Here is a 23456-nt window from a genome sequence, read left to right on the forward strand (position 1 = left end):
TGAACTGCTAAGGGCCTGTCAACCCCATCCTCTCTCTGTAGTGAGTCCCCACAGAACTTGAGTTGCCCTATCCTAGTCTGCATTTTCAAAACCAAAGCCAATTACCTAAACGACCAGTTTGTATTGCAGACAAAACGATGTTCAGCAGACTTCTCTGGCTTAAGGGAATTCTTCTCCAACACATGAAAAGATTATTAAGAGGAGATTATTTTTTCCTCCATAGTCCCTGAGAAAACACAGCCAAACACTATGCAAGATTTAGAAGCAAAGCGGTCAGCACTCAACATAGATCCCATTTATAGTGTGATAATACTCAAACAATGTGTGATGATGAAAAAGACTTAGGATTTAGGGAAGACTTCACACAGAATTGGGTCTTCACATCAGTGAGAAGACAAAAGCAAATGCACATCTTCCATACATAAGCAAGACTTGCAACACTAACTTTCTTTGCAGCATTAGTAGGACCCTTTCTGAAATAATACCTCCAGTTCTCTTCCATAGAAATGCTGAAAATTTGAAAGGGTTGGCTAGTCAGTTGTGTCTGAGGGACACGTAAGCTCACTTAATTTAATTTACTGAAGAGAACATTAAGATGTAGTCTTAATGATGAAGTGGTTTGTGGCTCCTTTACAGTGGGTGCATGGGAGCTCAGACTGGTATAATGCAATACCTGAAGAGTGTCTAGCAATTATTTATAGAGATAATTCAATATCCAGAATTCTAGATGGAGAGGTTATTATTTTTTTAATATTGCTTCTGGTTATATGAAATATTTCTTTTCACCTTCATTCTATTTCCCAGCATATATAAGAGTGTCAGCCCATGACTGGAGGGGGAAGAGCTAAATTGGAAATATCAAAAGACTGAAAGGAACGCTAGGGAAACAAACTACGCACAAGTCAGCAGCTGTTTTGGCATAAAAAGAATGCATATTTCCTTTTGATCTGTTTTGTGCATTTTTAATATAAGATGGTTAAACAAATACATTTTATTTCATCCACGGAATAAAAAAGGTCCCCCGGAAAGCTTATTAACTCATGCAGATCATTACCAGACTTCACTGCTGTTTACAAGTAGGTTGTTGCACCCCCGATAGCTTAGTTCAAAAGCTGGCTTGTCTTCCTGCCAAACCTGTACAAGAGAGATGCATTGTTTTCAGAAGCTATTTTTTGTCATTTAGTTGCAAGCCTCTCCCTTAAACAAGGATTGTCTCACAACTACATTGTAAGGGTGATGCCATGTTCTAGAAGTCACGGAGGTCTGTCCGGAAATAAATAAGTAAATACCAGGAATACATATAGAAGAAACAGTACATAGAAATTACTCTGGCTACCAATCATTTAGTATTTATTCCTCAGCCAGCTCCCATTGTAGGCAAAGAATATGTTGGCCCCGTTGGCCCCATTCACCCAGTGCTGCAACCTGCAGTGGCTGTCCTTCTTATCATAGACCCTTCACGCTATACTTTCGCATCTGGAGCTCAATCCCTAATCGTAGGCCTCTGGTGCTCATCAAGAGCCCCTGGAAACCCGTACCTTCCCAATTTGGACTGATGTGCTGGAGGATCTTAGGGCATCTCAGGTGTCTCTAGGCACCAGTATATTAGTAACTGAATAGAACCAGGCTACCTGCTGATTAGAAAGCTGTGAACTCCTGTGTCTACAGCAGCCAAGGTCTGGCTGCCTGCAGGATGGATCAGTACAAGTTCATAAACTTTACTACTCCACTAAGGTTCAGTGCAAACCTGTGTGAATTAGGTTGGTGGGCATTTAGGTTAAACTTCACATTATAGTTCTTAAACAGCTGTCAAAATCCACAAGAAATTTCTGGAAGAAAGAAGGATTACCTACATCAGGGGGGAGTTATTGGTACGACTTTGCAGGGAAAAATCATTCTTTGGCATAGATCACGTATGTGTAAGCAATAAGTGATAGAATTTGGGGGGTTTTATTTATCTTTGTTCTCTGTGTAACTGTTTTCTGCTGTAGGATTCAAAAATAAGTAGATTATTAGACAGAGAACCTCTTAAAGTGTTACCTTATGATTTGATTTTTAATTCATTTGGAAATGTGTTTGAGACAGTTTGTAGTAGAGCAAACATCGAGTTGTGCATGGTACATTCCTGGCAGAACGAGGGCTGGCAAGCACTGCAGAAAGCTTCCCTTCAGCATAGTTTCCATGAATCCGTATGTGCTGGTTTTCATTAAGGCGCTTTAGAGTTCTCTTGTGTGTTCTTCCAAAATGTCAAGCTTTTATAAAGGTTAGTCTGTAGAATTGTTTTTTGTGGAAAGCACATGTTGATTTTTTGTACTGCAGGCATCAGATCTGCTATTGGAAGCGAGTAGTGAAAGGAGCTGGTTAGGGAGCCCTAGAAATGAGCTGAGAACACGAGGAGGAATCAAGTCCAAAGCCTGGGCTGAGATCTGGTTCACTTTGATATGACAGTGAATCTCTGCCTCGGTTTCCCAGTTTCTAAAGACCAAGGCTTACCTAATGTTTATGAAGCACCCGGGAGAGCTGCAACAAATAGCAGGTGAAAACTCAGGTGGGTAGAGAGTTACCTAGTTCAAGAGCAGCTCCCACCCAATATAGGGAAATAAACAGTCAGAGAACACAAAACTGGACATTCCTTGGCTGGCAAGTGATCATGGGACACTGTGTTGTTTAGATGAGTAGCAAGTCCTCTGCAGCTGATGTTCAGAAGGGAGTTACTTCTTGCAAGCTGAAAGTTCAGGAAAAGGTAAAAGTGATGTACCATCTTCTTCCTCGCTCTCTTTGTTCTTCAATCTTTATTATTCACATAGGACTTCAGATGTCTTAGCTTCAATACGTATGTTGCGTATTTTTCTAGGCAGAGTTAGTGACCCCAGGACTTTTTCTCTTCATTAGTAAACACGTTCATTCTAACCTGATTCTTATCTGCTGTGAAACCACTTTATATATTATTACTGTCCACAGATCCCAGGTGTCTCTGTGATACTGCCAGACTAAGGCTGAGCCTTCCAAGATGATTATTTTTTCTGGAGTAATAGTAGCAAGAGATTTTATCTGTGAAATTCCTGCATACGGAGATCTGGCACAATACTCTTGGTTCTGAGAAACAAGGTAAAGCGCATTTTCATATAGACATTAAGTGGTTTTGCAAACCACACGAAATGCACAGGTAAGGAACTGGAAAAGTATTAGAGGAAGTGTCATGGGGATCATTTCTCTTTTACTTCTTAAAAAAACTCATTACTACAAATCTTTCATGGCGGTCTTCCCATCAAAGAGAAATGTACTTTACCAGAAAGGAATAGTTTCCATTTCTCCTTGGCATCTCCAGCCCAGTTACATTGTTCTGAGATTTACAGTGACGGTTACACACATAAAAATTTTTCCTCTTTGTTAGAACATTAATTTCCTAACATTTTCCATTTTCAATAAGTTCTAATATATCTCAACAGCTCTAATAGGAACAGGGTTTCTTGTTCTTCATTCTGGTGTTCCCTGACAGGCCTGGCCCAAGAGCAGACCTTTAAAAAGCGTCCAAATTCTCTGCCAGTTGTTCTAACCCTGTCATGTTCTTTGTCCCTCCTTTGAATTCATCCATGACCGTGGTCCACAGGGCCATGAAATTGTCCCCGGACCTCGGGACTGAACTTGCTGTCACCCCTCTGTCTTCTGCAACAGGCAGACGCTGTGTCCTTCCTTTCTGCTCCTGTCCGCCACAGGTCCTAAATCCCAACAGAGAGCTCGGTGGGAACACCCTACATAGACAGGAGCCACAGAGGGGCAGGAGAGGTGCAAAGCAATGGAAAGAAGATGAAAATATTTCTTAGTTTCTCTGGGCCCCAGGAGAACTTTCCCCACTGTCTCTCATCTCCGCACCCATGGCCTGAGCAACATTACAGCACAGTTATTTGTTCTTTTATCCAGTCTACATAAATCTAGTTCTACCTCTCTCATCTTCATCTCACTTTGCCCTCCTAAGCCACCTAAATGGCTGTTGTTGCCACTGTACCAAAATACTTCATGAACCTTAATATATTTACGCTCATAGGTCTTCTGACATGTGAGAGCTTTAACACTTCTATTTACATACAAAGCACCCGTGGTCAGGCAGGAAACCTGTGGCAGATCTGGTGACTCCCTATCCCAAAAGCCAGACTAACCCAGACCAAACCGTGGGTGCAGCGTCCTCCCCCCATGTAGCCGACCACAGTCCCCCAAACCTTATCTACATTAGGATGCTTTTTCCCTGCTGCACTTCCAAGGATGAGCATCTTTCCCAAGAACATCCTCGGGCATGGCTCCCCCACACCTCTCAGCAAGGCACGCGGACAGGGAGCTGGCTGTGGCTTGGCTGTCCTGTTCCCCAGCTGGCCCAAATCCAGCACACCCATGGTCTGGGGAGGTTTCCTAGTTTACGTTTTCCTCTTTCTCCTGTGTAGCTGTAGCTTGTAGCACCACCTGATTAATCATCAGTATAACTCCAAACAATTTTCTTTCTTTAGCACTTCCTGCTAAAGGCTTTCTGTGATGGACCCTAATGGGCACATTGCTCATGGCAAGGGTACGCTGCACAAGCCCAAAAGCAGTCTTAGGTCCTGACCTGTCTTTGGTGCTTCTTGAACATTTTCTTAAGCAAAGGGAAACAAAATACAAGGCAGAAAATGTGTCAGGAATAAAAAGTCTATTTGCTACTGAACAAGACCACCCACTGTGATTGTTCTGATATTTTATTCTTTTCTGGTATGTTTGATATTCTGTCATATCTATGATTTTAAACTATTAGTGGCAGCTTCTATGTTTTCCAATAGAAAATGGTCCTTAACTATTAATGCCATCATATTCTGATTATAGTTCAAGTAATAATAAAAGAAAAAATCCTGAAGTGCTAAGTATTATTAATAATGTAAAAAAATATTCACATTTTAGTACATATATGAAGCAATGCCAAGGTAGTCTCTTTCCTGACAGCCATATTCAAATGGTTTTAATATCGGTATGGTTTTTAAGTGTGTAATGTAATGCTTCTCTTCTGCCATGTGAGAGAAGGAAGTCTTGGGCCAACAGGAGCCAGAACCTGTCTCTCAGTAGTCTCAGACGTTAGCTTTTATTTCCAGGGGAAAAAAATTGATTATTCTAAGGCATCCAGTTTTGTTTAGAAATACTGGGAATCAGCAGACTTCACAGCTTCTGAATAGCAGGATAAATGTGAAACACTGAGAGAAAAAGCTATTTTCAATTTCTCTCTCTCTTTTTTTTTTTTTTTTTTGAGAAATTTCCCCTTTTCAAACAGGAGAAACCATGTTTGAGTTTTTTAACCTCCATACAGCATCAGGGACATGCTGGGGCTCCAGCGGTCAGACCCCTGCACTCCCCAGGAAAGCTCTCGCTGCCGCTTGCTGAGCTTGCCAGGCCTGGCAGCAGCACTGTGCTAAGGAAACTGCTGTGGGTCGGGGCGGGGTTCTTTTTTAATTACTGAGTCAGAGGGACAGTCTGAGCAAGGTTTCTTAATAACCTCTATCTGCAGCTATGGAATGCTTGTACAGTTATGAACAGGCAGAAGGCCGAGTGGATTTTTTTTTAAATTCCCAAATTTCATTTTTTACCTGTGGAATCTTGAATCTTAACTTAATCTAGAACACTAGAGATTGTTCATCTCAACAAGGTTGATTTAAAACTGCCCCATTCAGAGGCAGCCAATATTTGGAGAGCTGGAACTTCAGACAGAATTAATCAATAAAATTAAAGTAGGGAATTGAGGTAGTGTAATAAGTTAGGAAAAAAGAATGGACCTTTCTTATAAATCATAACTCAACTTTGCTGTATAAATAGTTTGCATATAAAAGTTAATGAAAATGTCTATTTTGTATTCCAGGCAAATGAGTATGTGCAATAACTATGCATGCTCATGTTTACTTCACAATTTTTATGCCCTTTGAAGTAACTAGGGAAGTGAAGAAATAAAAAACAAAGGCCCCTTGCAGCAGGGTCTGTATGCTGCTTTATGGAGATACATTTGTTCAGAATCAAATTGTCTATTCTAGTTTACATATATATTTTATACATGAAGTATTAAGATGTAGGGAAAAAAATTTCTTAGTCTTTCTGTAACTGAGGATTAAAGAACTTTTGTTCTCTTTTTTTAACGTCTGAGGCCAAAGTAAATGATGGCAGGAAGTTTTTTCCCACTACACTACAGTGTCAGTTTTCAGTAGGGAAGAGTATAGTCCAAAAGCAATTTGCAATATGCCTTATTTCAGTAGGTATTACTAGAGAGATCTAGAGGGTTAGGATAAACTGGAAGATTACGGTCTGCACAGTTCAAAGAACATGCTTTGCGTGTCTCGATTTTATTTTAATTGTGAAAATTAAGACATTTTTCTGAAGTGACAGGTTAGGTCAGAACTGACTGGTGGCCCCTGTCTCATCTTCTGTGCTTTCCTCCATCTTCTGCTTCCACCCACTCTTCAGATTTTTGTCCAGCAGTGAAGCATCACCTAGTAAGAAAGGTTATAGACAGTTGCTTGAACTGAACTACATATTCCTGAAATTCTTATGTCAGTTTTTTCCTCAATTTCCATAACTCTCCTAACTTACTTGAATTCAAAATGCTTTCTGGAAAAGCCTGTATCTCTCCGTAAATATATAGGAATCTCTAGGATGACTATGATATTAGTATTGATAAGGTTATTCGGGGACATTTGTCTGGATATTGGGAGTTCCTCAATTATAAGGATCTGGAGCTTCTTACAAAACTAATGAGGTCCAGAATAAAACTGTTCTGGGGAGGGAATTTATTTCTTTTCTTGCCATTTTGTACCTCTCCAAGATCCCACTTAAAAAAAAAACCTTACAAAATATGTGCAAGGAAGAAATGAAATTCTGTATTTATGTCCCTCTTACCCTTCCAAAATAGAAGTTCTTTGAGTTATAAATAAAATTAAATAAAATTATGGAAAAAGTTTCACCAAATCTGTGCATGAACTACATTTAAAAATGAACTTGCAGATGAATCATTTTCCAAAAAGTGATTTTCATTTTCCAAGGAAAAAAGGCCTTGCTTGCATTTTATCGTATCAATGTTTTAAATAGAGACACTTTGTTCATTAGCCAGACCGTTTGTGGGAAGGTATGGGGTTCATGCTTTGACAGATTCGAAAACAAATTACTAAATCTGTAGTGAGCTGTTATTTTCAGTTCTTGTAACACAGTAATCAAAACTTCTAGAAGAAACTAACTTGCTGACTTCTCTAAAGGAAATTCCAATTTTCTTACAAACAAGTAAAACTTCAATCTTGTCTCTGCAAGGCCTGTTACTTGGTATAATTAAGCAGTAAGGCAGATTTTAATAAAAACTAAAAAGGTTTTAGTAAAAATAATTTATTTATTTATTTATTTATTTCTCTTCTCTAAGGAGTCTGTGGTTCCTATATGCCCAGGGCAATTTGAAAATACACTATTTTGTACTTAGGTCTTATCAGGATTATAAATGAGTGACAGATCAGAAGTCCATCGTGAGAAAAAGGAATTTTTATTAATTGGATAAGTAGCACTTATGAATTTTTATGAAATAGTTTATTTTTTTCACAGGATGGTATGTGTGTATTTCTCTCACCTTTATCTGTGGTGTTTTTTCGGCGCATTGCCAGCTTTTAGTATTACTGTTATTTAGTACTAGTAAATTTAGTGTTGGGATTGGTAAGCATAAGAAGAGATGTATCACTGCCTATGTAAAATTAAAAATCATGTTCCAGTTTTCAAAACTTTTAGCCTTTGTCTCACCAACCATAAGCTACCCGAAAGAAGGCAGAAGATGCAAACCAGGAAGGGGAGCTGATCTTCAACCTTTTTCTGGGAAGAAAAAAAAAAAAAAAAAGATTGGACAGCCAAAAATGGAGACAGCCAAAATCACTAGTCACTTTGGGAAGCCTTAACCTTTTATTTCAGCACATCATGCTAAGGGAATAATTTGTTCCTTATCATTTCCCTGGAGTCACCCAGTCAGACAGGAGACTGGCAAGCACTGGTGCTCATGTCAGGCAGATGGATTTCACAGCTGCTTACAGGGCACAGAAGCAATTCAGGGTTGGAAAAGCACACAGTAATATCTGCATGAATCCTGGAAACCACACAGCAAAGGTGGTGGATCTATACATAGGAATTTGGGATGCTGCCCTACGTAAGGGTGCCCGTAGGGTATGAAGTTTTACCCCAGCAAGCTTGTAAGTACTTGCTTTCTTCATGGAGAGCATGCCCACAGGGCAACGACAGTTTTTGTCATCCCATCTCATTACCTTTACAACTGGAAGAAGCCACGAGAAGGATTTTACTTATGTATGTCCCTTTGTCTCAGCTGTAAAACGGTGTGCTGTCCTGCCCCGAGTCTTCTTCTGAAACAGGGAGTTTGTGTTTCTTAAGTGAGCTCAAAATGCCATCCAGAATCAGACTGTTCTTGCAAGCTGGGCTGGAACATAACCCAACTTTTATATTAATGTCCTCAGGGCCTGAAATGACATTATTTTAAATTGCAGAGAGACATATCAGTATAATAGTTATGGATCATAAAACATACATGTTTTACAATAGCCCCCGGAGGTGGTAACCAGGACTTCAGTGTGCTAAACACATAGGCCCATCCACGCTAAGTGCCTGCACGTGGTGAGAGCCCGCAGGAGCTGCCCATGGGTAGGAAGAGGCAGGAGCAGGTACAGGCATAAGCAGCAAGAGTCACCACATGATTTCATTCTATTACACAGTTCAAAGGAACATAAAATACTCGTAACCCTAACAGCCGGTCTAACTAGATTTGTATGGAAATGAGTGAAGGGCTGTCAGGAGAAAGACAGGAAGGTGGAAGAATGGGCTGCTTGGGATCTGTACACACACACTGCAGTCAAACCTAGCACATCTTTGGCTGGCATGGCCTACAGGCACTTGGAGTTGCTTTCTTACCCCCATCTCTGCCCAGTCAAGTAGGTGTGAGGTGTCCTCGGGCTCTCAGGTGAGTCACTTGCGGGTCCTCGCCTGCCCCAGTGCGTAAACCCTCGCCGTAGGGCACCCAACCGAGGAGCAGTGGAGGGTTGTGGCCTCAGGGATGCTGAGCTGATGAGAATTAACCTCAGTGTAGGTGTGGCTGAGTATAGGTGAATACCTGTTAAAGCATAAATTCACCCTCACTCTCAAGCTTCTGTGTTAACCTTAGGCTTCCCAAACGAAAGCCCCATCCCATGGGCTGGGGTTTAACAGTGTAAACACCAGCCGTGTTAGGGATAGACCTCCAGGTTCAGACCCTGGACTGAACATGCAGTATGGACACAACCTCAGTACCGCATGTGTTTAGGATTCCGTCTCGGCGGGTGTAACCCATAAACGGATAGCAAAGCAGACAGCAGTAAGCAAGTGTGTGCAGAGTCTTTCCCAAGGACCGACTCTGTGCCAAGGTAAATTACCATCAGTTGTCATTTAAATGGGAATAAGCTTCACTGATTGCTTTTTGGATATTCATTCAGAATGAAACCAGATGTTCCTCAGCCCATGTTATAAACCTGCAATGCACATTTAAAGGCAGGCAAGAAAATTCTCACAAGAAAAAGGATATTGAATCTTGTCAGTGAATTGGTTTATCTGAAAAAACATATCTGCTAAAGGTGATGGGAGTACATTTCTGAATCAGAAAACATTTGCCAAGCTATTAGACACAGCAATATGCTAACTGCTATTCCAGCAATATTAATATCGCCCCAGCATGAGTCAAGCTTTTGTTGTTGTTTTTAAAAAGGAACAGTAACTTCCCCTCAGGAAAACTGCTCTGAATCACTGTTGGGGTTTGGGTGAGTGTTTTAATAGAATGATTTTCTGGGTTTAATTATCTTAATTTTACTTGCTTGCTACCTTTACATTTCTTGTCGTGGCATGTTTTCAGTCTACAGCCAGGAATCCAGGTTGCAGTCATATATTAGACTTCAGAAGGAAGCAAGTCACTGTATCTAAATCATCTGAGAAATTCTTTCTGGTTATCCAGTCTGTTTGAAATTGTCAGGATGTCTCCTTTTCCTCCCAGCTTGTAAGACCTGAAGCATTAGCTTCCCCGCCTATATATATGCTGCTTCCTGCAGAAGGAATATTTATAGCATTTCTGACCTTTGAATGAACTTTTAAAAATCAATAACAGCAAAGTGGAAGGAAGGTCAGCAGCAGTTTTTCTCTTATCTGAGTGAGCCAATGTTAGGCTTGGAATATCTAAAACATATTAGGAACTACCATAATCACATTTATGCAGCATTTTTGCTGGAAATTTGTAGATTTCTTCAGCACTGTTGTGTAGCTGCTATCTGAAGGATACACCACAAGGCCAGAGCTGGTGGTGTCACTAACGGGTTGTTGAAGTTGTTGCGTATCAGTTTTTACATGGCAGAACTACCGTGAGAGGTGTTAAGAGCCACTGTTGAAGAATAATTTTCTTTACTATATTTTGCCATAGAGAAAGTGCAAGTGGAATAGAAACCATCCTCTTTAATGACTTATTGCAACTGAAACACCATTAACTTCCTCTGATTTCAGATTACAGAAATAAAATTGACACGGTCACCCCTAGATGCGTGAACCCAAGCAGCTGTATGAGATGGTTCAAGGCAAGGTTTGCCAGTTCAGAGTCATTATCCCTATAACCCTACAACTCGAATATTATAGAGGACCTTTCCTAATTCCTCTGATTTCTGAAGCTCCTCCCAAAATCAAGGTGTTCCCATAACGAATTGGACATCTCAGTGCTGTTTGCTGCCTCCAAGCATGGAGGAGGAAACCAGGCTTTGAAATTTCCCTTCATTTCACTGCCTAAAAGCAACGTTCCTAACTTAATTAAATCCTTTCCTTCTCTAGAGCTGGCACCTCTAGAAAGTGCTTCTTGCACTCTCTTCTGCTTACCAAGGGATCCTGGCTTACTAGTTCAGATTGTAACTGTAAATTAGAAGCCTAAATTCCGGATGCATTGAGTTAAGTGAGATGAATCCCATTGCTAGGGGTGACAGTAATAGATCTCACAGAGTGAGAGGTCTTCTACCTTGTAATTAGAGTGAATTTTTCAGTCAGGACTGCCCTTCCTGCCTTTCCATAGAGGTAGCAAAGCAAGGTCTTGCTCTTGCTGGAGCCTTCTGGTGCTGCTGTAATACACAGGGCTCCTATTTGCAAATGCAGTGTTGTTATTGTGAAAATCCCTCTCATAATAGCTCCATTTTTGTCTAGTATTTTCCTGGATGACTGAATGGAGAGACAATAATAGCTATACAAACCTCCACAAATTTCAAGAAACTTCTGATAGCAGCTCAAAAGAGTTGTTTTTATAAGTTTCTTTTTCTAAGTCCATATCATTTGAAGATTGTGTCTACTTTTTCAGTCAGCCTTACAAATATGTCTAAAAATATGGAGAAAATAAAATAAATTTGCTGAAGTTTGGCAACTTCTGTTTGATCAAAAGTTGTTTGGTCAAATATATTTTAAAAGTCAGGAAATTAAGATTTTTTTTTTTATGGATGCTATCATACTTACTATTATTATCATCAAGTTTCTGAAGAAGAACAAAGGAAAAGACATTTCCACACAAGGTCTATGTGAATTGTTGTGTCAACTTTGAATTTCCTTGGTTTTTCCTGGTTTATAAAACATGCTTAATATAGAATTGTTTTGTCTAAGAATAAATCCTGTGTTTATTAAAATTCTTAGATTCATAACATTAAAGAATGATTTACTGCCTCTCTCCACATACCTATTTCCCTCTTTTTGCGTCTTTTTTTATTTATTTCAAGGACCAATGTACTGCGTCATGTACATCCTCAGTGCTTTTAAACATAAAGCTGTCTTGTCATTTCACTGTTCTCCATAGTTTCCATTCCAGCTTTCAGCGGTCTCTAACCAAATGAAGTTTGCTCTGTCTTAGTCTTCTTCCTAACTCCTTTTAAGTACTTTGAAAAATTCTATAAAGCAGGAGAAAAACGGAAGTCCTGATGTTACACCTAAGTCAGATCAAAGTACTGTATTGGCTTCTAACCCCTCTCTCTCTAGCATAAAAAATAAGAAATGTTTGATTGAGACTGGGTAACAAAATCAGCCTTTTGTTTAACCACTTCAATAGACAGGAGACATTAATATTAATATTTCTGATGAAATTCTAGTTTATCGGTTCACTAAGGCTAGTGTTTTGGCTCCAGCAAAAAGCTACAAAGAGTTCCTCTGGCAATAGCACGTGGATCTGAATGAGCAATGAGGTTACATGGATGCCAGGACAGATCCAGCTGCTTTGGGACCAGCTGGAAACGAAGCCTATGGCGCAGCTGGGTGATGACCAGAGAGTTTCAGCTTCTACTGATTTTTCCGGTTCAATGACAGCTGCCAGCGTGGATATATGCCAATGTGGATAACACCACCAGCAGCAATATTGTCCACTTGTCATTTCTTCAAAACTGGATGAAAACTGGAACTGCTCATTATTTGTGCTGATCTAAGGCTGGTGGATGCCCGTAAGAGCTACTCCAGTCTGTTTTGATGTATTTATGTCAGCGTTTAAAAGCGGTAGACAATTTGTCTGTGGGGAAGAGTACGTGCTGTCTCTTACAGTCTATCTTATCTCATGGTTTCACCTTAGAACTGTAGCAGCTCCTCCATCAGTCTGGTCCATGTGGTTTCCTGCCTTCACTGCTGCAGTGTTTGGGAAATAAAGCCTTTGACTTTTGCTCCTCAGCTCTTCTGTAGCCCTTGCAGATGAGGTTCGGCTGCTTCTTTTCTCAGAAAGTCTGCCTACCGCCAGCTACCAAACGCCTTGACTGAACCCGCAGTCAGTACCAGGACTTGCGCCAGACACTGGAGCTGGTTTAATATCAAAATAGACCCTGATCTCCAAGCTGTGCACAGGCAGCTTCTTGCACGTCTCATGAATACAGGAGCATGGGCTGCTCTCACTAACAGCGAGCAATTTTGCTTGGTGATTTCAGAGAATGATGAGGAGCAGGAGGCTCTGCTATCTCTGGACAAGCCTGGCTGGTATTCCCAAGGTAATGCTACCCAGCTTTATGAACTACTGAAGAAGATGACTGGCAAGGTGGATCCCAAGGTATGCTATAAGTAAATCTTTCTGAAAATACCCTATTTCAGTCTAAAATTCACCAGACAAGCTTTCATTAAAGTTATTGATGCGATCGGTCACAAATTCTTGTCTGGTTATGCTTGCTGTTGTCCAACAGACTGCAGTCCAGAACTGGAAGCAGCATATTAGTCTTTTTTTCTGTAGAATATGTAAACTATCTAGATGGTTTTTTTCTGTGTGTGGTCATGCATTTCCGCAGCTTTGGGGAGAATCAGATTGTAATCAGAAAATAAACACTCTCCCTTAGGAAACAGATCAGATAGATTAAAAGGTGTCACCAGTGAAAACTAGGAACATGTTGTTTTAATTACAGGTCTGGATGGGTGAAAATGCCACTGAAGACGGTGGGACCACATTTTCCCTAGGGTGTAAGCTACCCCCTGGGCACAGAAGAGTTCTGAGTCACTGAGAGACGCACTGTGTTCTCCCTTGTTTCCAAAGTTGTCCAAAATTCATTCCGTTGTTTAGTGTATTTTCTTGATAGTCTTTTCCACTGCTTCCTGGCAGTCTGTTTCTGTTAGTCAAAAATCTCAGCAGTGTCCCCCGTGCAGGTCGCAGCTGGGCATCCCTGTCCAGTGCCCCTGGAGGGTGCAAGCGAGGAGGGTGTGCAGGGCCAGCCTTTTCCCTGTGGAGCTGGTTGAAGATAAAATCCCAAACTGTGACATTAATAAGATCTCTGTGTGTCATGGCCAACTGTAAACACAGAGGAATTTTTATTGGGTTGTTTTAAAGCTCTTTTTCTCTCTCTGAAATACAGTTTGCTTGTGTTTTCCTCATATACAATGAACTTTTAATTTGCTGCTTCCCTCATAGGTTGTTTATTTTGGTGACAGCATGCACTCAGATATTTTCCCAGCTCGTCACTATAGCAACTGGGAAACTGTCTTGATCTTAGAGGAGCTTCTAGGGGACAAAGTTACGGTGCCTGTGGAGACTGAATCTGAGCCCTTGGAGAAGAAAGGAAAATATGAGGTAAGGGTTCCTTGCAGATGTTTCCTGGAACAGAAGAAAATAAGTTACAGAAAAGCCTTGTGCCACCTGCACTGAGAATGAGCCTTACCAGGATGCAAGCAGCATCAGTACCCCTTGCAGACGGACCCTCCTTGCTGCATCGGGAGATGCCATCCTGTCCCACCGTGGCATTGCTTAGGTGACACAGAGCCTCTACCCGGAGCTAAATCGCGGGCCTCAGAAAAAAAGCAGTGTCTTAACCAAAAACCCATAGTCGTCTTTTCAGTAAAAAGAACCTGCCCTGTGCCCTACAAGGAGAAATTTCATGGCCTCTTATCACAAGTCCAGCACCTGAACTCTGCCGAGTTCATGATGTTTCCCTGTGTGTTGTGGCCAAGAGTAAACATGGAGGAATTTTTATTAGGTTGTTTAAAAGCTCTCTTTCTCTCTCTGTGAAATATAGTTTGCTTGTGCTTGCTTTATATACAGAGAGCTTTTAATTTGCTGCTTGCCTCACAAGTTGTTTATTTTGGTGACAGCTGCACTCAGATAAGAGGGACTGTTTCGAAGTCAGGTCCAGTGCAGACTTCTGATAGTTACCTCAGATAAATAACGTGATTTTGAGGTTGATCACAGCCGGGAATCAGGGCCTTAGCACAACTGCCACACTTTAATTCCCCCACAGAAGGTGGAAGGTTACTATGGTTTATCCTTCTGTCCACTGCCAAAATAAAAATTAGATAGGGAATGGTGCTTGGATCGCCGAGGCAACAGCATCGTACCTCCAGCGTGGCCTATGTAGGAGCTACAGTGCAGCTTCACTCTCTGTTTGGAGTCTTTTGTCTTTTCTTATGTTCCTAAATAAAGAGGTCATTTTCTTCTAATTGCAGAGAGATACATATATGCTTTTTGCACTTTTCTTTGAAAAGCACTTAACTTTTTTTTCTTTTTAAATAATTATTCTCTTTTATTATAAAGATAACTTACTGATAGGAAGATTTTTATGGGGTGCTTTTATACTAGTGATGTTTATAATCTGACTAAGAAGGGTTTTAAAAGCCACTGTTTTTAATGGAGAAAAGGGTATCTTCAATGGGACTAAAACAATATAGATGTGATCTATTTCTCTACTTTTTTAGTAGACATAGGTAATATTTTCCCCCACTGTTCCGAATCCTAAACTAAGGTCAGACAAGCACATTTCAGTCACTGAAATAAGGAAATGTAATCATTAATGTTTAGGCCTTTTCCTGGGTTGTAGAAAAAAAAAATTAAGACAAACTCAAGTCCCCTATCAAGAAAAATATGTTTCTCAGTAAGAAAGGGTAGGGGAAAAAGGGAAGTGAGCGGTAGTGCTACATAGCTTAATATAATTTGAGTTAATTAATTAATGCTATAAAAATAACTCATTCTTCTCCATAAATGTGTTCATTCTCTGACCGGAGACTCTGCTGCACTGCTGCATAGAACTTATATCTCTGTGAGGTTTGGGGTTTTTTATTCAACCATGGTTTCATAAGCTTGTTCAATATATGCTTTTGAAGCACACATTTTTAAACAGAAAGCCAGAAAATATTTCTCTTCCTGGAAGTACAAAGACAGAGTTATTGAGCGATGTGTTTCTAAGCCCTTGATGATTATTTGGTTTTAAGTTGTTGCAATACCTCTGGTCGACTGCTCACAAGATCCATCTCCTCTCTCACTGCCGTCATCAAGCAGGAAACTGAGATTTTTAGACAGGTGCTTGACATTTCACTAACGCTGTAGTGTTCCTGATAAGAGTTTGCAGTATCTCGGGGAGACACCACCCCTGCCACACACAACCCCTGTTCAGTTTACATCCGCTACCAGTGACAGCAAGCAAGCAAGGGAGAAATGAATTGCGTTGATTAAAGGAACCTGAACCAGGGGGGCCGTGGCAGGTCAGTGGTGTTATTTCATTACCACACTGCTCACTGGAGTCTGAACAACGGGTCACATCCATATCTCTGCAGTTGACTGGACACCACTAACTTAACTGGACTAGTTCAAAGGGACTCCCTTTACAGGACTATGGAAGTTTTATTTTCATTCCCATAATCAACTTCTCACATTAACCCTTTGGTTAAGAGGGGAGAAAAGCCAATTCAAAAGATTGTACAAAGTCAGGTGGTTTTGGAAAATTAGGCACTAACAGATTAGATTTAGTCTTGTTCATCAGCCTTATCATTCATTGGCAATAAAAAAAATACACTACTATTGCAGATTTTTCATGCCATGCTGCGTGTGCAGAGAGGGACTGGACATTTAGTACAAGATGTAATCCTTCTATCAATCTTTACAAAGCATTGTTAAGAAATAAAGTATTGCTTCTAAGTTGCCATTGCGTCTTTCAGAAAGAAATGACAAAAACCTGTTTTCAGTTGTTTGACTGGTATTTCACCACTAACGGAGAGAGGGGGAGAAAACAACGTCCCCACGCACAAACTGGGAGGATAGTAGTTTCCATTTGCATTAGCAGTTTTTGTCTGAAAATTAAATTAAATCAGCTAAATGCATGACACAAGCCAGATATACAGAACTGTGAAATTATGCTAACAACTGCAGTTCTTTCAAGTATATGAGTCATAATCAAATAAGCAAGAGAATAGCAAACTAAAAAGTATTCATGCAATTACTCAGCTCCTAAGTGAATTGCAGCATGCGGGGCAGGGAAATACCAAGCATTGTGTCCAAACAAGATTCCCCCCAGATTTGGGGGTTTGTTTGCTTGGCTGGAGGCTTTGGTTTTGCCTTCTGTGCCTTAAATGTGTGATCAATTCCATCAATGAAAACTCGAAGAAAAGCTGGAATTTGTCCCAGGATTTCAAGGGAAACAATTACAGACGAGCTGGTCAATGTGTAAAAACCTTGGGCTGTAGGAATGAATGGAGCAGGGATCGAAGAATCTCTCGGTGGATATAAAGTATATTTTTGCAGTTAGAAGGAAAAACTAATTTTACAGTGTTGCCTAGTGGCTGGTTGGTTGGGGGATGGTCAGGGCCCTTAACCCCCTGAATTTCCAGGACTCCCTTGCCATGACTATAGACAAGGCTAATTACTCTGTGCCTTTTGGCTCTGTCTCTTTATTCCCGTTTATCTTTAACACAAATCTGACAGTACTTTCAGCAACAACCTGACAGGCTGTTGTGAAGCCTGGTAAGTTAAAGCAATATCCTTGAAGCAATATCCTGAAGTAAAATGCATTTTATTTTAAAGTCTGCATATAGTGATCCATGTTGTAGTTTCGGTACAATGATCATGGGCAAAATGTTTCATATTTGCACACGACTTGTGGGGAGCGGGTTCTGTGTAAAAGTTAGAGCAGTGGCAGGCTTGCCCATTTGCACACCCAGCATGGGTGTGTTATTCAGGGACATCTGGTTGTTGTGCTGGCAGAAACGCCTCAAGTACTTGCAAATACCGGCAAAACCGTATTTTGAGCATTGATCTTTTTCTGGCACTAAGAGTTGGTGGTAGCACAACGCGTACAGCCATCAGTACCATCTATCATACTGGATGCAGTAAAGTAATCCTAGTGCTCTGCGCTTGGTACAAAGACGATGGCATAGATGGCAAATGTCCACCTAAGTAATGCCTTTAAAAAATACTAACAGCTTGATTTTTCACTCCCGTCTCCTTTACATCCTTCTTTCTTTCATCTCTTTACCAAATGTAGAAAAACTTCAGAGCTTAGCTCCCTGTCTATTTGTATTTTAGAAAGGTCATTTGTAAGCTGACAAATCAGTGTTACCCAAGGGTCCTATTAACAGATTCTGTCTGCTCTGTTAACAGGCCCTATTTGTCTGCAGTTAATAAAGCAAAGGTGATAGTAAGTATTCCAGGTGGTTTAACTTACTGGAAAGCCCTGGGACTTGGGGAATGCTGGTGCCATCATTATTTCTCCAAAGTCTAGATGTAGACTTTGAGGCTTCATACCCTCAACTGACACAATCAACATCTGACCTGCTACTGTCTGACCAGTATGCCTGAGAGCAAAACCACATGCCTGGTGTTTTGCATAAGAAAGAGAGATTGCTCAGTACTTCCCAGGATCTACTGTCCTGCTTCAAGAGCAAACGCCATGTCTGGGGACTACAGGAGTGGCTGGTGCACCTTCCAGAGCTCCTCGGCCCCACTGCTGAATGTGTGCCTCCAGGCACGTGAGGAGTACAGCGATGTTAACAGGGGACTTTTGCCTCATTTCACAGATTTATAGATTCATGGTACATAGTCTGTCCTTCATTGCAGGCTGTGGATGCTGCAGATGAGAAATGGATATCTTCTAGGCATCAGTTAGTGATGGCAGGGGGAGCAATATCTGATGCTTCCTCAGGATGTGGGCAGAGTTTTGACAACTGTTTTCAGATTCGAGATCCAGATTTAGCGTACCAAACTGCCCCTCTCATGTGGAGATAAGCCAGTAGCAAAATGATGGGAGTTCTCTATGAGGTGACTTGATGACAACTCTCATATCTAACCGGGTTTGGTTTTACTAAGGGCTTGGGCTGTAAATCGAAAATGTAACTCACTCCTGCTTAATAAGGAAGAAATTCCTACTCTGAGAATCAGACCTCTGAAAAAATCAATTCATTTCCTCAGATAGCAATTTTAATTGCCTATTGAACCAATCATACATTTCAAAAAGCAGAAGCCTCAGATTTTTTCTTCTGTCAATAAACAAGGCCCTGTCATTTGTGCAAATGCTTACATGGGCCAGTACTGGAGTCGTTGTTTTGATTAATCACCTGAACAGCTGTAATGGCCTTAATAGTTTTCTGCATTTGTCATCCAGCTGGCAAATGAATTTTAATTCAGCATAGCATCTACATAAAATTATAACTGATGTAAAGTCCTGGGGTTTAAAAAAAGCAATATGCTGTCCCTGTGCGTGAAGAAAAAGAAAGAAAAAACACACACAAAAGAGCCCAGCTCTTAACTGCTTGTTTTGAAACAAGGGATATGGGGTTTTTTTCCAACCTATTTACATCAGAAAATGGGAACCAATTTCTGTATTTCTCCAAATCAATACCTCCTCCCTGCCCCCAGCTACGCTCAGAGGAAAAACTGTTACACAGAATCACAAAAAGAATGGTTCTGTGTTTACTGACATGGTCTGTTCAGCTGGATCAACAGCTTTCTTGTGATCAAAAGCCACAGACCTCTGTCATAAACACAGATTACTCCAGCAGATTCTCAAAACTATTAAGAAAGGGGTTAAAAGGAAAATAAAGTACAAAAGTTCACAAATCTGGAGGCATACGCTAGGGTACCTGTTCATCTGTGCTTTGCTGTTCTGAAAAGATACTTTGCACACAAATGACTTTAACAGATTTTCTCTAGTGTAGTTCTCGGTTTTGTTTTCCATTTTTTCATCGTTCTGTAGAGGCCAACTGGAGCTTTTTCTGGCTGCTTATGGCAATATGTAGCAAGTTTCAAGATGAACTGCTAAAAAAATCAGTTTTCCCAGTGCTGCTTTAATGCTTTCTTTAAAACATAATGAGTCTACATGTTGTTTTCTGAAAATATAAATGGAAAAAAACCAATTTTTCACAATTTGCTAGGCAACTGAATGGCTCTCCACGGATCCTGCATCTCTGTTCTCGCTCATTCCTCAGCTCAGAAACAGATAACACAACACAGGTGGCGTGATGCATCATCCTTCACAGTTACTCTATCCAGCACCGGGATACTCCTTTTTCCCAGGAGAAGTTCCAGGCTGGGTTGCGGTCTGTGCCGCAGCTACCCAGCTTCTCCAGCAGAGAAAGGTGGCAGGCTATTCACACTATTGAAAACAGAAAACTGGGGAACATAGAAGATTTTTTTTAAGGGAAAAACATTTAAAGCCAACTTTTTATGTCCTAGGGAATCCATAAATTGTATAGGACCTTGGGGACTTACAGGAAGATGGTTGTTGTTCTTCTTTATAATATTTTAAAGTCACATTGCTCCTGAGATACATTTTTCCCAGAAAATCAGAGAAACACTAGAGTTCCTTAAACTAATGTTTGTGATTGAAGAGAGAAAGATTCCCTTTTTTTTTAAGGTTATGTATTTGTTTATTTTTCTTTCAGGAAGAACTGCTCAAAGCTCTTTACTCTGTATCTAAGCAGTGGGGCTCTTTCTTCGTGGACAGATTGCCAGGCCTGGAAAATGCAGAGGAAACCTTAGTTCACACATGGTCCTGTAAATGTATTAGCACTTACAGCACTATTGCAATCCCTAGTCTTGAAGCAATAGCAGGTAAGAGAGATGGCTTTTTTTTTTTTTTCTCTGATGAAGATGTAGTATCATTACAGACAGACCTGGAGCCTAAAATATTCTCTTTATCTGGAAAACAAGGCAATCACAAGCAATGTCTTGTTCTCCAAAAATTCACCTAATTGAGAAACCAGCTCAGGCTTTCTACCTTCTTACATCAAGGCTGCGTCAAAGGTGCAATTATGGCTGATCTTCTGATTTCCATTAATGTTTATCCCTGGAGGGACCATGCATTATTTTGGATGGTTTGTAGCAATAGTTGTAGCAGTAATACTGCAATAACTTTGCAACTGCAGTACGTATCAGTTGATTACAAAGTGGTGAAGACCTTCTATCTATCCTCAATCTGTCATTTTGCTTTACTGAACTTTATCAATACACCATATCTAAAGGAATAAACAAATTATTAAATGAATGAGGTGCTTAGCTGTGTGAAGAACATGGCAAGTATTAATGTTACTAACCCCCCTGTTCAGCGTCTGTTGCCTTCTTCATGCGTAAGACCAAGGAATAAAAAGTTCTTCCAACAGAGCATTTCAGATTTGCCCAGCAGTTATTTCTACACCAGAATATGATAGACCTGTTCTTTGCAACTATACTTTACACATGTATGTTCATTGTAAGGATGTCTCAAACCAGGAAACTCAATACGGTGCCACAATTTATTTATGCTTTTGATATTTGCCATGTTGTAGTCTGTATTTCAGCCTAAAGGTACAAAGCCCAGATATACCAAGGGAAATTGCTGAGAGAGGTAACTTCTGTAAAATTCCCTTCTAATACCTCTTTCAGAGTCATTTTGTGGCTTGCTTTGGAAGTGTTGGCCTAGAGGAAACACACTGGTCAGCCACACTCTGTGAAACTGTGCCTCCCAGCCAGCTCCCCCAAACCACAGCTCAGTTTGCAGGGCTAGCAAAGGCTTTAGACCGCAAATGTACCACCAAGTTTCCAGCTGCAGACGAAGGGGTGAGAACCATAAAGGTACATCTGTGTGAATTAGTGAGTAGTATAGCCACCTGTCATGGGCAGTGGAGCCCCTGCAAAATCTGTTCCTCCGTTAAGAGGAACACTGCTGTCCCTTGCTGCATCAGACCTGCGCTGGGGCAGGGGCTGGTGTCTGCAAAACTTATACCCCAGAGCTAAAGGACAGGGGAGGAATAACGTTTTTAACTTGCAGCTATGTGCCTGAAAGCAGGCTCAAAGCTGCAGGTATGAGAACCTCTCAGGTTTCTTAGAGAGAGAGGTATTTCTTGTTTGTTTGTGCGGAAGAGCAGATGTTCATTATTATGGATGTTGAGGAATTCCTGACTCCTCTCGAATACCTTGTCTGACTCCTGTCACAGCAAGCTGTGTGAGTCCCTGCTTTGCCAAGCCCTGAAGTTTTTGGCTGCAGTTGTAAGTCATAGCTGCGCTGCTGCTATTTGGGAATAACTAGCTAGAAGAAATTCGAACGGGTTATGGGACTTTGATGCGCTCCAGCTTTTCCTTTTCTATTCATCTACTTCAATTACCAGCAGAGGACTTTCCACTGCCAAGCTGCAAAAACGCAGGCCTTTCCTCAAGATCCCCCGAGCCGAAACGCGCAGCCAGGCTGACGGTGCGCTGACCGTAGGAGCCCAACTCCCGGCCACCAGCTGGCATGGCCCCGGCAGCACCCGGCTTGACCTGACCCAGCCGAACAAGCTGCCACCTCCCTGGAGGTGTGCTCCAGCCTCCTGCGAGTTGTGGGCTCGCCAGGGCTTCACTATCAGCAATGTCTGACCTGGCCTTTGTACGTCTGTGTAAGCAATAGTAAGTGCCACATGTGAGTAAATATCCCAACAGCTTGCAATCTGCAAAAATATTTGGTGAAAGGCGGACAATTGCTGCTGTGCTAACTCTAAAAGTGATTTTTGTTGTTTGGATGCAACATATATATGTTTGCATAAAGAATAGCTTGGTTTACTTCTCAAGACACATTTTTCATTGAAAAAGATTATTCCAAAAATTATTCAACGTTACTCAATACTAGTAGTATTTTACAAAAATAACTCAGTTTTCATCAAAATTTATATGAGAGTTCTTCTGAGAGAGTTATCAGAGATTCATTTTGGGTAATAAAACCCTTCAAGCCTGTTTCCGTTTTTTTTTAAATAGAGGAAATATGTAAAAAAAATTAAAAATAAGCTGTAGATCTGGATTGAGAAATTGGAGTACAAACGACTTGGACAGTTCCCTTTTTCACCAACATGTTTTAAGTTTGGTGCAGATGCCTTCTAACAGTTTCACCTGAAGAATTTATACGTGTAGGTAGAGGAAACGACCTGATACTTACCAAAGAGCATTGCAGGAAAAGGGTTTCACAGGCAATGCTGCTGTTGCAGGTTTTGGCCATTCAAAGGATAAAATAACAGAGCATATACACAAATCGTATGTGTAATTAGTAAAATGACAGCTCGGTGAAAAAATAATCTAACCCATTCTTCATTAGCTTTCCATGCTAATACATTTCTGTCGTCTTCTTTTGTTGAAAATTCAGTATCTGATTCAAAAGGTTTGCATTTAAAGATGCGTCAGAAATTCTGAACTCTAATGTCGCCTCTGGCAAGGAAAGTATTAGTGGGATTTCAGATTGCTGTGTCACAGCTTGTCATCTGAACAGTCCCTGAAGAGAAACTGACATTTTTCTTGTGCATTTTGTTTATCGTTAAAATTGCCCAAACGACAGAAAGGATCTACTATAATACCTTCTGTGTACTTTCATCAGTATGGAGACGAAATCAGGTTAAGGTCAATTAACACATTATCTCCTTGACATTAAGACAACATTTAAAAAAAGTTTAAATGAAGAGCAGTGTTATGGTTATATCTCTGTAATGTTAAGATGAGTTAAGTTGAAAGTTTTCTAAACATTATGTAGTCTTCTATGAGCTAATTCTCCTCTTTTCAGTAAGCAGGGAAGTTTTTTGCAAGTATTAAAAAGCTGATGAGCTCATGATTATATTGACAGTACATGGTTAATAAAATAGTAGAAGCCAATGCCCCTACTCCTGTTCTAAATGCCTCGTTCGCAAATCCATCTGTTTCTTCACTTTTGTGCTATTGAATCTCTCATTTA

General features: G+C 40.6%; 1 protein-coding gene across 1 annotated transcript in view; it reads left to right on the forward strand.

The window, feature by feature from the left end:
- Positions 1-23456, forward strand: part of NT5DC1 (5'-nucleotidase domain containing 1) — a 150927-nt gene that overhangs the window by 115671 nt on the left and 11800 nt on the right. The window contains exons 9-11 of the mRNA XM_075087481.1: positions 12978-13096; positions 13943-14101; positions 20173-20341. Coding sequence (XP_074943582.1) covers positions 12978-13096; positions 13943-14101; positions 20173-20341 — 447 coding nt within the window. The remainder of the gene's footprint in view (positions 1-12977; positions 13097-13942; positions 14102-20172; positions 20342-23456) is intronic.

This window comes from Phalacrocorax aristotelis, chromosome 3, assembly GCF_949628215.1.
Source record: "Phalacrocorax aristotelis chromosome 3, bGulAri2.1, whole genome shotgun sequence".
NCBI lineage: Eukaryota > Metazoa > Chordata > Aves > Suliformes > Phalacrocoracidae > Phalacrocorax > Phalacrocorax aristotelis.